This window comes from Ranitomeya imitator, chromosome 8 (assembly GCF_032444005.1).
Source record: "Ranitomeya imitator isolate aRanImi1 chromosome 8, aRanImi1.pri, whole genome shotgun sequence".
NCBI classification, from domain to species: Eukaryota; Metazoa; Chordata; class Amphibia; order Anura; family Dendrobatidae; genus Ranitomeya; species Ranitomeya imitator.
The window spans coordinates 120,170,198-120,186,942 of record NC_091289.1 but is presented as its reverse complement, the minus strand read 5'-3'; the positions used below and the strand labels follow the sequence as shown (position 1 = coordinate 120,186,942).

The 16,745-nt window shown below is 44.6% G+C and overlaps 2 protein-coding genes across 7 annotated transcripts in view; both read right to left on the bottom strand.

The window, feature by feature from the left end:
* LOC138647928 (uncharacterized) overlaps positions 1-16,745 on the bottom strand; it is a 223,022-nt gene that overhangs the window by 142,856 nt on the left and 63,421 nt on the right. The window lies entirely within an intron of this gene.
* Positions 13,507-16,596, bottom strand: LOC138647930 (uncharacterized). Its single transcript, XM_069737307.1, has 2 exons — positions 16,002-16,596; positions 13,507-15,908 (listed from the first exon to the last, which is right to left on the bottom strand). Exons 1-2 carry the CDS (start codon positions 16,556-16,558, stop codon positions 15,677-15,679), a joined length of 789 nt encoding a protein of 262 aa, XP_069593408.1. The 5' UTR covers positions 16,559-16,596; the 3' UTR covers positions 13,507-15,676.

The window sequence follows — 16,745 nt, the reverse complement described above, 5'->3', positions numbered from 1 at the left end:
CCAGCGGGTAAGGAAAGGGTGAATCAAACACCCAAAAACCCCGCCTCCATGGCTGAAGATTGTTCCCTCCAAATTCAGGTGACAGTGTCCCTTTAAAACTTTGCTTTGTGCGGTTCCTCTCTTACTCCAAATAGAATTTATGAATACATTGAAAACTGGCTGTTGCCATTTGGGGGGTCCTTCTTCCTCTGTCCAATCATCGCTGGCATTATCAGAGTGATAGTACAGTAACACACCCCTTTGACATGGAGGGATAACAGAGGAACCACACAACTATTGTTGTAAGAAGAGGTGCTCCACTTTTATTGTTTCTTGGGGATTGCAATATTTACCAAGACAAACATCGCAGTGCAGCTGACAGCTCCTCTTTAACCCCTTCCCAACATATGATGTACAATTACTTCATACAGTTAAGTCCATATATATTTGGACAGAGACAACATTTTTCTAATTTTGGTTATAGACATTACCACAATGAATTTTAAACAAAACAATTCAGATGCAGTTGAAGTTCAGACTTTCAGCTTTCATTTGAGGGTATCCACATTAAAATTGGATGAAGAGATTAGGAGTCTCAGCTTCTTAACATGTGCCACCCTGTTTTTAAAGGGACCAAAAGTAATTGGACAATTGACTCCAAGGCCATTTCATGGACAGATGCGGGCAATTCCTTCATTATATCATTCTCAATTAAGCAGATAAAAGTCCTGGAGTTGATTTGAGGTGTGGTGCTTGCATTTGGAAGGTTTTGCTGTGAAGTAAACATGCGGTCAAAGGAGCTCTCCATGCAGGTGAAATAAGCCATCCTTAAGCTGCGAAAACAGAAAAAACCCATCCGAGAAATACCTACAATATTAGGAGTGGCAAAATCTACAGTTTGGTTCATCCTGAGATAGAAAGAAAGCACTGGTGAACTCATCAATGCAAAAAGAACTGGGCGCCCACGGAAGACAACAGTGGTGGATGATCGCAGAATAATCTCCATGGTGAAGAGAAACCCCTTCACAACAGCCAACCAAGTGAACAACACTCTCCAGGAGGTCGGCGTATCAATATCCAAATCTACCATAAAGAGAAGACTGCATGAAAGTAAATACAGAGGGTTCACTGCACGGTGCAAACCTCTCATAAGCATCAAGAATAAAAAGGCTAGACTGGACTATGCTAAAAAAACATCTAAAAAAGCCAGCACAGTTCTGGAAGAACATTCTTTGGACAGATGAAACCAAGATCAACCTCTACCAGAATGATGGAAAGAGAAAAGTATGGCGAAGGCGTGGTACAGCTCATGATCCAAAGCATACCACATCATCTGTAAAACCGGCGGAGGCAGTGTGATGGCTTGGGCATGTATGGCTGCCAGTGGCACTGGGTCACTAGTGTTTATTGATGATGTGACACAGGACAGAAGAAGCCGAATGAATTCTGAGGTATTCAGAGCCATACTGTGTGCTCAGATCCAGCCAAATGCAGCCAAACTGATTGGTCGTCGTTTCATACTACAGATGGACAATGACCCAAAACATAAAGCCAAAGCAACCCAGGAGTTTATTAAAGCAAAGAAGTGGAATTTTCTTGAATGGCCAAGTCAGTCACCTGATCTCAACCCAATTGAGCAGCATTTCACTTGTTAAAGACTAAACTTCAGACAGAAAGGCCCACAAACAAACAGCAACTGAAAACCACCGCAGTGAAGGCCTGGCCGAGCATCAAAAAGGAGGAAACACAGCGTCTGGTGATGTCCATGAGTTCAAGACTTCAGGCAGTCATTGCCAACAAAGGGTTTTCAACCAAGTACTAAAAATGAACATTTTATTTAAAATGATTTAATCTGTCCAATTACTTTTGGTCCCTTTAAAAACAGGGTGGCACATGTTAAGGAGCTGAAACTCCTAAACCCTTCATCCAATTTTAATGTGGATACCCTCAAATGAAAGCTGAAAGTCTGAACTTCAACTGCATCTGAATTGTTTTGTTTAAAATTCATTGTGGTAATGTCTATAACCAAAATTAGAAAATTTTTGTCTCTGTCCAAATATATATGGACTTAACTGTATATCGAGTCCTTGAATTTGATGCGGGCTCGCACGCAAAGCCCACATCTTTCCCAGCAGATAATGGCTGAATTATTCAGTCATCATCTGCCTCTAACAGCCATAGGTCTGGTGCGTTTTTGAAATCTGGCGAGTACACTGAGTTTTATGTGTGAACTTTTCCCATAAATTTGCATTAGATGCGGAAAATCCTCAGGTAAAAAAACACACATGCGTTAGCCTGTTAATTGCCGCTGTCCATCTCTGACAGTGCGATTTAGTGTATTTAGGCAAGGGGAGCATTATTCCACGTGCTCATCGGCGCACTGCTGACGTAATCACGGTGCGCTGATGGGTTGCCATGACAGCCGAGGGTCTGCTGAAGAACTCTGTGCTTGTCATGTCGGTTCACCTATTAAGGCCAGCAACTGTGATTTCAGCTTTACATAGTAGTGCTGGTGCACTGCTGTGTATAGTACAAGTGATCAGATGATCGTACTTACCAACCTTGGACGTATGGGTACGTCGAGGCGGTTATGTACACACAGGAGCTGCGTGCGTATGACCACTGCCAGGTGATCAGCTGATACCCGGTACTCACTGTACCCAAAAATAAATATTTTTCGGGGAAAAAAAAAAAGCAAAAAAAAAAAAACATGTTTGTGTTGCAGTGTCCAGAACGACCACCCTATAAATATGTCACTAGTTAACCCTTTCAGTGAACACCACCCAAAAATAAATATTTTTCGGGGAAAAAAAAAAGCAAAAAAAAAAAAAACATGTTTGTGTTGCAGTGTCCAGAACGACCACCCTATAAATATGTCACTAGTTAACCCTTTCAGTGAACACCATTAAAAAATGAGGCAAAAAAGAAGCTTTATCATGAACAAAAATTGGAAGGAATTGCGTTAAAAAAAGACGAATGTAAGAAAATATGAGATTGCTGAAAACGTCATCTTGTGCAGAATAATAAAAAAGTTATAGCTCTCAGGATAAAGTGATGCAATTTTTTTTTTTCTATAATACTTTTTAGGCCGGAGTCACACTACAGCGAGATACGGCCGAGTCTCGCATGTTAAAACCAAGCTCTGGCACCGGCACTCCGGAGCGGAGCGTGCGGCTCCATGTATTGCTATGCGGCCACACGCTCCGCTCTGGAGTGCCGGTGCCAGAGGTTGGTTTTAACGTGCGAGACTCGGCCGTATCTCGCTGTGTGTGATCCCGGCCTTATTGCGTAAAAGCATCAAAACATAAAAACTATATACCGTATATACTCGAGAATAAGCCGACCCGAGTATAAGCCGACCCACCTAATTTTGCCACAAAAAACTGGGAAAACTTATTGACTTGAGTGTAAGCCTAGGGTGGAAAATGCAGCAGCTACCAGTGAATTTCAAAAATAAAAATAGATGCTCCATACCGTTCATTATGGCCCCATAGCTGTGCCATATAGTGCTCTGCACCGTTCATTATTGCCCCATAGCTGTGCCATATAGTGCTCTGCACCGTTCATTATTGCCCCATAGCTGTGCCATATAGTGCTCTGCACCGTTCATTATTGCCCCATAGCTGTGCCATATAGTGCTCTGCACCGTTCATTATTGCCCCATAGATGTACCATAGAAAGCTGTGCCATATAATGCTCTGCACCGTTCATTATTGCCCCATAGCTGTGCCATATAGTGCTCTGCACCGTTCATTATTGCCCCATAGCTGTGCCATATAGTGCTCTGCACCGTTCATCATTGCCCCATAGATGTACCATAGAAAGCTGTGCCATATAGTGCTCTGCACCGTTCATTATTGCCCCATAGCTGTGCCATATAGTGCTCTGCACCATTCATTATTACCCCATAGCTGTGCCATATAGTGCTCTGCACCGTTCATTATTGCCCCATAGCTGTGCCATATAGTGCTCTGCACCGTTCATTATTGCCCCATAGCTGTGCCATATAGTGCTCTGCACCGTTCATTATTGCCCCATAGATGCTCCTTATAAAGCTGTGCCATTGCCGCTGCTGCTGCTGCTGCTGCAATAAAAAAAATGTCATACTCACCTCTCTTGCTTGCAGCTCCTCAGTGTCCTGTCCCGGCGTCTCTCCGCACTGACTGATCAGGCAGAGGGCGGCGCGCACACTATATGCGTCATCGCGCCCTCTGACCTGGGGAAGATGGAGCGGTGCCCGGCATGTGGAACGTGGACAGGTAAATATGAGATACTTACCTGCTCCCTGCGTCCCGCTCCTTCCCCCGGACAGCTGGTCTTCGGTGCCGCAGCCTCTTCCTCTGTCAGCGGTCACTGGCACCGCTCATTAGAGAAATGAATATGCGGCTCCACCCCTATGGGAGTGGAGTCCATATTCATTTCTCTAATGAGCGGTCCCACGTGACCGCTGAACAGGGGAAGAGCTGCGGCACCCGGAGACAGAGTGACAGGCAGGGGGAGCGTGAGAATGCCTCAGCGCCCTCTCCCCCTCACCCGCCGACCCTGCCGCCCACCGTGACTTGAGTATAAGCCGAGAGGGGCACTTTCAGCCCAAAAATTTGGGCTGAAAATCTCGGCTTATACTCGAGTATATACGGTAAATGTGGTTCCTCTGTTATGGTAGTGACCAGAAAATTAAAGCTGCCTTGTCAATTTTACCACAGACGAAACGGCATAAAAAATGCCAAAATACAAATTCTTGAATTATTGGTTTTTGTTCATTTTGCCTCCCAAAAATAGGAATAGAAAGTGTTAACAAAATGTATTTTGCCCAAAATGATACCAATAAAAACTTCAATTTGTCCTGCAAAAAATAAACCCTCACATGACTCTGTCGGCAGAAATATGTAAAAATGAAATGGCGAAGGAAAATGGCGATGCAAAAACAGTATCTTTTAGTGTGTGACAGCAGCCAAACAAAAACCCGCAGTAAGGCTCGGCTCACATTTATCCTGCATTCTACACTGAGCGCTTACATCGGGGTTTCCGTGTAAATCTCTGAAATACACAATTGAGATGGAACACCCGACAAAAAATTTCCTATAATGAGGCAGATGGAGGCACTATAGACAATGTCTGTCCTGTGATCTGGCTGTGTCTGCCTTTATAGGTGTTCATAAAAGTGCCATCGGCCACAGTTTTGTGCACTTCTGAAAGGAAGGACATCACTGAACAGAGGCCAGAAGGAGTCTAGAGTAACTCTGCTGCCTCATTATAGTGAATGGATCCTTTAAGGCTATGTGCACACGTAGAATGGTCCACTGGGCAAAAATGCTGCGTTTTTGTTGCAGATTTATCGCAGATTTACTGTGGGTTTTTTTTTGCGGATTTCACTGCGGTTTTCTATTGGAGCAGGTGTAAAACCGCTGCGGAATCCGCAGAAAGAAGTGACATGCTGTGGAATTTAAACCGCTGCGTTTCCGCACGTTTTTTTCCGCAGCATGGGCACCGCGTTTTCTGTTTCCCATAGGTTTACATTGCAATGTAAACTCATGGGAAACTGCTGCGGACCCGCAGCTGCAGAAACGCTGCGGATCAACAGCAAAATCCGGATCGTGTGCACATACCCTTAGGGGTTTCATCTGAATCACAGCGATTTGTATGGAAACCCCAATGTAAGTGCTCAGTGTAGAGCACCAGATAAATGTGATCCCAAATGTTATGTAAAATGTTCCTAGCAAAAGCTTCAAATCAAAAAAAGCAAATCCTTACTCAGGTCTGTCATCTGTCAATGTAACTGGTAGAACAAAGACTCTGGAAAAGTAAATGACTTTTCGCCCCCAAAAGAAATTCAGCAAATTCTGCGCAACAAGAAAAAAAATCAAAACGCAAAAGTTGCTTTTTTTGGCCGCTGCAACATTGCAATAAAATGCAATCAGAAAAGATCAAATAATTGTATATGCCCCCAAATGGTATCAATAAAATCATCAGCTCTTGGCGTGAAAATAAGGCTACGTTCACACATCAGGTTTTTTGATTCCGGCTGATTCCGGCTCTTTTGTGAAAAACCGGAACCAGCATGGCCCAGTGTTCCTTCCGTTTTTTTCCGGATCCAGCGAAAATTTTGATTCCGGCGTCTGGAAAAAACGTCTACTGTAGCGTATTTTCTCTGTGGTGAAAAAGCCGGAAGGGCCGGATCCTGCTCTCCCGGCTTTTTGCTACAATGCATGTCTATGGACACCGGAATGCGCCGGATCCGGAAAAAGGCGGATACGGCGGCCTGATCCAGTTTTTTAATCTGAGCATGCTCAGAACCTATAGGGCTGCCCCCAGGACACATATATAAAACAATGCCATTGAGGCCCTCACTCATTTCCAGCCATACTGCAAGAGAGCCAACACCCTGCCACACCCTGCCTTCCAGCAAGAGCCTAGCCTGCCTGCCTTCCAGCAAGAGCCTAGCCTGCCTGCCTTCCAGCAAGAGCCTAGCCTGCCTGCCTTCCAGCAAGAGTCTAGCCTGCCTGCCTTCCAGCAAGAGCCTAGCCTGCCTGCCTTCCAGCAAGAGCCTAGCCTGCCTGCCTTCCAGCAAGAGCCTAGGCTGCCTGCCTTCCAGCAAGAGTCTTGCTCTCTCTCTGTCTAGCTCTCTCTCTCTGTCTAGCTCTCTCTCTCTCTATATATATATATATTAACCCCTTCATGACCTTGGGATTTTCCATTTTTCCGTGTTCGTTTTTTGCTCCCCTTCTTCCCAGAGCCATAACTTTTTTATTTTTTCGTCAATATGGCCATGTGAGGGCTTATTTTTTGAAAAACAAGTTGTACTTTTGAACGACATCATTGGTTTTAGCACGTCGTGTACTAGAAAACGGGAAAAAAATTCCAAGTGCGGTGAAATTGCAAAAAAAAAGTGCAATCCAACACTTGTTTTTTTATTGGCTTTTTTACTAGGTTCACTGAATGCTAAAACTGACCTGCCATTATGATTCTACAGGTCAGTACGAGTTCACAGACACCAAACATGGCTGGGTTCTCTTTTATCTAAGTGGTGAAAACAAATTCCAAACTTTGCTAAAAAAACAAACAAAAAAAATTGTGCCATTTTCCGATACCCATAGCGTCTCCATTTTTCATGATCTGGGGTCGGTTGAGGGCTTATTTTTTGCGTGCTGAGCTGACGTTTTTAATGATAGCATTTTTGGTGAAGATATGTTCTTTTGATCGCCCGTTATTGCATTTTAATACAATGTCATGGCAACCAAAAAAGTAATTCAGGCGTTTTGAATTTTTTTTCTCACTACGCCGTCTAGCGATCAGGTTAATCCTTTTTTTATTGATATATCGGGCTATTCTGAACGCGGCGATACCAAATATGTGTAGGTTTGATTTTTTTTTTAATTGATTTATTTTGAATGGGGGGTGCTTTAATCCCTTTACCCCCAAGGGTGGTTTGCACGTTAATGACCGGGCCAATTTTTACAATTCTGACCACTGTCCCTTTATGAGGTTATAACTCTGGAACGCTTCAATGGATCCTGGTGATTCTGACATTGTTTTCTCGTGACACATTGTACTTCATGACAATGGTAAAAATTATTTGATAGTACCTGCGTTTATTTGTGAAAAAAACGGAAATTTGGCGAAAATTATGAAAATTTCGCAATTTTCCAACTTTGAATTTTTATGCAATTAAATCACAGAGATATGTCACACAAAATACTTAATAAGTAACATTTCCCACATGTCTACTTTACATCAGCACAATTTTGGAACCAAAATTTTTTTTTGTTAGGGAGTTATAAGGGTTAAAAGTTGACCAGCAATTTCTCATTTCTACAACACCATTTTATTTTTAGGGACCACATCTCATTTGAAGTCATTTTGAGGGGTCTATATGATAGAAAATACCCAAGTGTGACACCATTCTAAAAACTACACCCCTCAAGGTGCTCAAAACCATATTCAAGAAGTTTATTAACCCTTCTGGTGCTTCACAGGAATTTTTTGAATGTTTAAATAAAAATGAACATTTAACTTTTTTTCACAAAAAATTTAATTCAGCTCCAATTTGTTTTATTTTACCAAGGGTAACAGGAGAAATTGGACCCCAAACATTGTTGTACAATTTGTCCTGAGTATGCCAATACCCCACATCTGGGGGTAAACCACTGTTTGGGCGAGCACTTTGACCCAACAAGTGCTTCACAGAAGTTTATAATGTAGAACCGTAAAAATAAAAAATCATATTTTTTCACAAAAATTATCTTTTCGCCCCCAATTTTTAATTTTCCCAAGGGTAAGAGAAGAAATTGGACCCCAAAAGTTGTTGTACAATTTGTCCTGAGTACGCTGATAGCCCATATGTGGGGGTAAACCACTGTTTGGGCGGATGGGAGAGCTCGGAAGGGAAGGAGCGCCGTTTGACTTTTCAATGCAAAATTGACAGGAATTGAGATGGGACGTCATGTTGCGTTTGAAGAGCCACTGATGTGCCTAAACATTGAAACCCCCCACAAGTGACACCATTTTGGAAAGTAGACCCCCTAAGGAACTTATCTAGAGGTGTGGTGAGCACTTTGACCCACCAAGTGCTTCGCAGAAGTTTATAATGTAGAACCGTAAAAATAAAAAATCATATTTTTTCACAAAAATTATCTTTTTGCCCCCAATTTTTTATTTTCCCAAGGGTAAGAGAGGAAATTGGACCCCAAAAGTTGTTGTACAATTTGTCCTGAGTACGCTGATACCCCATATGTGGGGGTAAACCACTGTTTGGGTGGATGGGAGAGCTCGGAAGGGAAGGAGCGCCGTTTGACTTTTCAAAGCAAAATTGACAGGAATTGAGATGGGACGCCATGTTGCGTTTGAAGAGCCACTGATGTGCCTAAACATTGAAACCCCCCACAAATGACACCATTTTGGAAAGTAGACCCCCTAAGGAACTTATCTAGAGGTGTGGTGAGCACTTTGACCCACCAAGTGCTTCACAGAAGTTTATAATGCAGAGCCGTAAAAATAAAACAAAATTTTTTTCCCACAAAAATTATTTTTTTAGCCCCCAGTTTTGTATTTTCCTGAGGGTAACAGGAGAAATTGGACCCCAAAATTTGTTGCCCAATTTGTCCTGAGTGCGATGATACACCATATGTGGGGGGAACCACTGTTTGGACACATGGGAGGGCTCAGAAGGGAAGGAGTGCCATTTGAATGCAGACTTAGATGGAATGGTCTGCAGGTGTCACATTGCGTTTGCAGAGCCCCTAATGTACCTAAACAGTAGAAACCCCCCACAAGTGACACCATTTTGGAAAGTAGACCCCCTTAGGAACTTATCTAGATGTGTGCTGAGCGCTTTGACCCACCAAGGGCTTCACAGAAGTTTATAATGGAGAGCCGTAAAAATAAAACAAAAATTTTTTCCCACAAAAATTATTTTTTAGCCCCCAGTTTTGTATTTTCCCGAGGTTAACAGGAGAAATTCGACCCCACAATTTGTTGTCCAATTTGTCCTGAGTGCGCTGATACCCCATATGTGGGGGGGAACCACTGTTTGGGCGCATGGGAGGGCTCGGAAGGGAAGGAGCTCCATTTGGAATGAGGACTTAGATGGAATGGTCTGCAGGTGTCACATTGCATTTGCAGAGCCCCTAATGTACCTAAACAGTAGAAACCTCCCACAAGTGACACCATTTTGGAAACTAGACCCCCTAAGGAACTCATCTAGATGTGTTGTGATAGCTTTGAACCCCCAAGTGTTTCACTACAGTTTGTAACGCAGAGCCGTGAAAATTAAAAAAAAAAATCTTTCCCCCCAAAATTATTTTTTAGCCCCCAGTTTTGTATTTTCCCGAGGGTAAGAGGAGAAATTCGACCCCAAAAGTTGTTGTCCAATTTGTCCTGAGTACGCTGATACCCCGTATGTTGGGGGAAACCAACGTTTGAGCACATGGCAGAGCTCGGAAGGGAAGGAGCGCCATTTGGAATGCAGACTTAGATGGAATGGTCTGCAGACGTCACATTGCGTTTGCAGAACCCCTAATGTACCTAAACAGTAGAAACCCCCCACAAGTGACCCCATATTGGAAACTAGACCCCCAGGGAACTAATCTAGATGTGTTGTGAGAACTTTGAACCCCCAAGTGTTTCACTACAGTTTATAACGCAGAGCCGTGAAAATAAAAAATCTTTTTTTTTCCCACAAAAAATATGTTTTAGCCCCGAGTTTTGTATTTTCCCAAGGGTAGCAGGAGAAATTGGACCCCAAACGTTGTTGTCCTATTTGTCCTGAGTACGCTGATACCCCATATGTTGGGGTAAACCCCTGTTTGGGCACACGGGAGAGCTCGGAAGGGAAGAAGCACTGTTTTACTTTTTCAACGCAGAATTGGCTGGAATTGAGATCGGACGCCATGTCGCGTTTGGAGAGCCCCTGATGTGCCTAAACAGTGGAAACCCCCCAATTATAACTGAAACCCTAATCCAAACACATCCCTAACCCTAATCCCAACAGTAACCCTAACCACACCTCTAACCCTGACACACCCCTAACCCTAATCCCAACCCTATTCCCAACCGTAAATGTAATCTAAACCCTAACTGTAACTTTAGCCCCAACCCAAACTGTAGCCCTAGCCCTAACCCTAGCCCTAACCCTAATCCTAACCCTAGCCCTAACCCTAGCCCTAGCCCTAACCCTAGCCCTAACCCTAGCCCTAACGCTAACCCTAGCCCTAACCCTAGCCCTAACCCTAACCCTAGCCCTAACCCTAACCCTAGCCCTAGCCCTAACCCTAGCCCTAACCCTAGCCCTAACCCTAACCCTAGCCCTAACTCTAACCCTAGCCCTAATGGGAAAATGGAAATAAATACATTTTTTTTTATTTTTCCCTAACTAAGGGGGTGATGAAGGGGGGTTTGATTTACTTTTATAGCGGGTTTTTTAGCGGATTTTTATGATTGGCAGCCGTCACACACTGAAAGACGCTTTTTATTGCAAAAAATATTTTTTGCGTTACCACATTTTGAGAGCTATAATTTTTCTATATTTTGGTCCACAGAGTCATGTGAGGTCTTGTTTTTTGCGGGACGAGTTGATGTTTTTATTGGTAACATTTTCGGGCACGTGACATTTTTTGATCGCTTTTTATTCCGATTTTTGTGAGGCAGAATGACCAAAAACCAGCTATTCATGAATTTCTTTTGGGGGAGGCGTTTATACCGTTCCGCGTTTGGTAAAATTGATGAAGCAGTTTTATTCTTCGGGTCAGTACGATTACAGCGACACCTCATTTATATCATTTTTTTATGTTTTGGCGCTTTTATACGATAAAAACTATTTTATAGAAAAAATAATTATTTTTGCATCGCTTTATTCTCAGGACTATAACTTTTTTATTTTTTTGCTGATGATGCTGTATGGCGGCTCGTTTTTTGCGGGACAAGATGACGTTTTCAGCGGTACCATGGGTAGTTATATCTGTCTTTTTGATCGCGTGTTATTCCACTTTTTGTTCGGCGGTATGATAATAAAGCGTTGTTTTTTGCCTCGTTTTTTTTTTTTTTTCTTACGGTGTTTACTGAAGGGGTTAACTAGTGGGCCAGTTTTATAGGTCGGGCCGTTACGGATGCGGCGATACTAAATATGTGTACTTTTATTGTTTTTTTTTTTTTATTTAGATAAAGAAATGTATTTATGGGAATAATATTTTTATTTTTTTTTTCATTATTTTGGAATATTTTTTTTTATTTTTTTTTACACATTTGAAATTTTTTTTTTTTACTTTTTTACTTTGTCCCAGGTGGGGACATCACAGATCAGTGATCTGACAGTTTGCACAGCACTCTGTCAGATCACTGATCTGACATGCAGCGCTGCAGGCTTCACAGTGCCTGCTCTGAGCAGGCTCTGTGAAGCCACCTCCCTCCCTGCAGGACCCGGATCCGCGGCCATCTTGGATCCGGGGCTGGAGGGAGCAGGGAGGGAGGTGAGACCCTCGCAGCAACGCGATCACATCGCGTTGCTGCGGGGGGCTCAGGGAAGCCCGCAGGGAGCCCCCTCCCTGCGGGAAGCTTCCCTGTACCGCCGGCACATCGCGATCATCTTTGATCGCGGTGTGCCGGGGGTTAATGTGCCGGGGGCGGTCCGTGACCGCTCCTGGCACATAGTGCCGGATGTCAGCTGCGATAAACAGCTGACACCCGGCCGCGATCGGCGGCGCTCCCCCCGTGAGCGCTGCCGATCGCATATGACGTGCTATTGCGTCCTTGGGAAGTAAAGCCCACCCCACATGGACGCAATAGTACGTCTAATGGCAGAAAGGGGTTAAACTTTTATTTTTTTATTTTTCACATTTTATTCTACTTTTTTTTTTTTTACTTGTGCCATGCTTCCATAGCCTCCATAGGAGGCTAGACGCTGGCACAACGCGATCGGCTCTGCTACATAGCAGCGATCATCAGATCGCTGCTATGCAGCAGAAATGCAGGTGTGCTATGAGCGCCGACCACAGGGTGGCGCTCACAGCAGGCCGGCATCTGTAACCATAGGAGGTCTCAAGGACCTCTATGGTTACAATGCAGAAGCATCACTGACCCTCATCATGTGACGGGGTCGGCGATGAGCTCATTTCTGGCCGCCTGGCCGGAAGCTCCGGTTAAATGCCGCTGTCAGTGTTTGACAGTGGCATTTAACTAGTTAATAGCGGTGGGTGAATCGCGATTTCACCCACCGCTATTGCGGGCACATGTCAGCTGTTCAAAACAGCTGACATGTCCCGGCTTTGATGCGAGCTCACCGCCGGAGCCCTGCATCTAAGCGCGGTATCTGACCTCGGACATACTATCCCGTCCGAGGTCAGAAAGAGGTTAATATATTTCCCCATCTTTCATTTTTGTAGGAAGCTGCTGCAGCAGAAGAGGTGCTTCCGGAAGAAGACCGAAGGGGTGGAGAAAGACCTGGAGCGGGATCACAATTGATATGTTTCTTTCATGCATCGCGGAACCACAAACCACACACTACACCCAACACATAAAAACAAAAGATTACAGAAAGAACAATGCACAAAACACATAGAAACAGATCATTGGACTCATCGCACAACATGAGCAGAATGATCATTATAGATATCAAAATGTACACAACACATAAAAAGGCAAACTACAAGCACATCATTTTTATGTTTTTCTTTTAGAGTTCGGATTCTAGTGCTCCATCAAGAGGTCCTCCGAGTGGCTCCCAGGGTCGTCGGCATGAGAGTCGTGGTGGCCGTCATCGTGTAAGCAGCTTTTTTTTTCTCTTTTTTTTTTTGGTATTTTCTTTATGTTTTGAATCTAATTTTATTTTTTTGTCCTTTTTTATAACAGGCTTCACAGCGTGCTCCTTATTCGGACGGTGAGGAGGTCGGCCTCAATATTGACCTCCTCATCGATTTGATCCGAGACAGGGAGCCGCTGTGGAACATGGGTGACCGCCGCCATGCTGATGTCATAGTGACCCGTCGACTCTGGGAACAAGTATGCCAACAGCTAGTTGAGAACTGGGAGGACCTCGATGTTCGGGCCCAGAATCAAGAACGTAAGTGGTGACACGAAGGTAAATATTACCCACCACATGTCATAAGCAATGTTTTACATGTTTAACCCTCTTTTGTTGTTTCAGAAAGGGCCATGCAATATCAGTATATTAATTACTTTTTTTTTTCTTTGTTCCACAGCCCTGTCGGGAGCACTCGGGAGCCTGCAGCACAGTTGAATCCTTCTTGGGCGATCCCTCAGGAGTCCGCCACTGAGGGACACTTCGACAGTCCCGGCCCCTCTGCACCTTCCCAGCCTTCCAACCCATCTGATCCCTTGGTACCATCCACCAGCGCTGGAGCATCCTGGCCGGTTCCATTGCATGAATCTGCTGGTGAGGATATAGCTTTTCCTGTACCCCACTCCTCTGCTGCTGCCGCCTTTAGTACACCTGTGGCTTCGGAGCGCCAGCGGCAGAGGGGTCAGGTACAGAGCTATGCGCCCGAGTTCTTGCACTTGAACGCATCCTTCCAGAACTGTCTCAAAGTTTTGTCCGAGCAAATGGCTGCAGGTTTCAATTTAATAAATAAAAGCATACTCGAGTTGCATACACTTCTGCTAACGATGCGTTCAGAAGCAAGTCAGTCACCGAACCACACTTTATTCCTGTTGGTACTCGAGCAAATGGAGCTATCTACTGATCAGCGTATGCAAGTAATGGAAGCCTGCCAGTCTACTCTAGCGCTCATTGCCTCCAAAGCCACAGCACTTGCCACCCCTCCTACCCCTGCCCCCCCCTTCAGCCACTGTCCCTCACTACAGCCACTACCATCCTCCTGACCTGTACCAGCAACGTGCCTGAGCCCCATCCCACGAACCTCACCATTACCCACATCATGACCGTGCCCCGTCCCACCATCCAGACCACTACCAGTGTCCCGCCCGTGCCCCTTCCCACCATCCAGACCAGTATGAACATCCCTCCCCATACCAGTTCCCAACATCTTCCGCGCCTCCTCTCCCTGCCCACTACCTCCAGCCTCCTTCACCCATCATGTCCCAACCCCCTTCTCCACCCATCAACGCTTCTGCCTCCCAATCCTCCCAAGCCATCAGCTACACCCCTCCATCATACCAAATTCCTAACCCAACTCCCAGTTTCCTGTCCACCCGTTCACTTGCTTTCTCCACCCCTTCACCACTACCTATTGATCCTTCCCCACCACCACCAAATTCCTCTCTCCACACTCCCACTGTCGAAGTGTCCCTATCTGACAGCCCCTCCAGCACTATCTCCACCCCAACGTATTCAAACCTCTAAGTTTTGGCGCAGCCAAATAAAGTTTCTTTTTGTGTTGCCAAACAGAATTTTATTATTGTTTTGTTCAAAAAAGGTTTAATAAAACTGTGTTTTTAAAGCAAATTTGTATCTTCTTTATAAGGTATAGTTAACACTTCGGTTAAAGGTTTATTGGTAGAGGTAAAATACTTTTGGTAGAACCCAAAGAGGTACTCAACTTGGGTAAAAGAAGGTAAAATACGGTTACAAGGTCAAAGACAAATTGTTCAAACTCTCTCATCCTGCCAGTCTATTTTTCCTTCCGGTGACATAAAGTATTCTGCCGAACTGTCACCGAACTTCTAGACGTAATGTTGTTATAATCAGCCAAGGTGGTTTCTTCAGAGTGGTCCTCAATGGAAATCTGTTCCTTGGATATCAAATAATTGTGCAGGACAACACAAGCTTTCACCACCTCGTCAACAGTGTCTGTGTTCAAGTTTATAGATGTCAGTAGAACTCTCCATTTGGCGGTCAAAATCCCAAAAGTGCACTCCACCATTCTCCGTGCACGTGTGAGGCGGTAGTTAAAAATTCTTCTAGTTTGGGTTAATCCATGACTGGAGTAGGGTCTCACAGATGCTGTGACAGCTGGAAGGCTTCATCCCCAACACAAACAAGAGGCATTGGTGGCCCAGAGGTTTGAGGCAGTGGTCTTGGAAGGGGGGGGGGGGAAGGTGGGTAATAGAAAGCTGTTTCCATACAAATGACGCCCCATTGCAGACAGTTTGAAAACTTAGGAATCATTAGAGCGGCCATATGCCCCAATATCCACTGCTACAAATTTGTAATCCGCATCGGCGATGGCCATCAGCACAAAGGAAAAGTACTTTTTATAGTTAAAATATTCAGATCCAGATGCAGCCGGTTTCACGATACGGATATGTTTCCCGTCCACCGCGCCCAACTGGGAAACTGAAACACTTGCTGGAATTTCCCAGCTACTTCCAACCAATTCTCCATTGTGGGATGTGGTATAAATTCATTGTGCAAAGAGACCCACAGTGCGCGGCAAGTGTGCTTTACAATTCCAGAGATGGTGGAAATTCCCAGTCTGAACTGGAAATGTAGTGACGAAAGGGATTCTCCAGTAGCAAGGAATCTGTGAACAAAATCAAGACAGAAATTACTACAAAATCAAATTACAAATCAATTAAAGTGTACTACAGGAGTGCATACAATAAAAATGGCTTACCGAAGAGTGACCATCAGACGCTCGGCCGGTGAAATAGAGAATCGGCAATTCGTATCACTCCTTCGGATGAGATGTTCAGTTTGGTCCACCAATAGATCAAAGTTCTCCGCTTTCATCCGCACATATGAGAAAAATTTCTCTGGGTTTCCTCGTAGCTCCATGTGCAATGTAGAAAACACCCCACGTGTCATTCTCTGTGCGGTGATGGGGTGGATCCACAAACGGCGTCGGCGCAGAAGTCTGATGCGTTGTCTCTCTCGCTCCTTCTCCGGAACAATTGCTTTCAAGTGATTCGCCTCCACAATGAAATCCACATTGTTCTGCAGAATCTTCGCAATAACGACATCCATCTTTCTCTCCAAACACTTGCTCCTCTCCAACCTGTGACTGATGGGCTGTAGGAAGACTGTATATGTAGTTTTAAGAGGGCCAATCACATTTTGGAGCCTCCCAGGGGCGTTCTTAGAAACCGGATCCGTCAAAAACCGGATGGAAAACCGGACAAAACGGATGCCAACCGGATGGGACAGATCCGGTTTCTCGCCGGATCCGGACATCGGATCCGGTTGAAATCCAGATCCGTCCCATCCAGTTTTAACAAATTATGCGATCCAGCGCTACGCCGGAATCGGCATGCTGCGAAAAAAACGATGTGTGAAACTAGCCTAAGCCCTCACACAGTCCCATTTCCCTAAAATAGAAAACATTACAGATCTCGGAAAATGGCGACATTCTTACAAATTT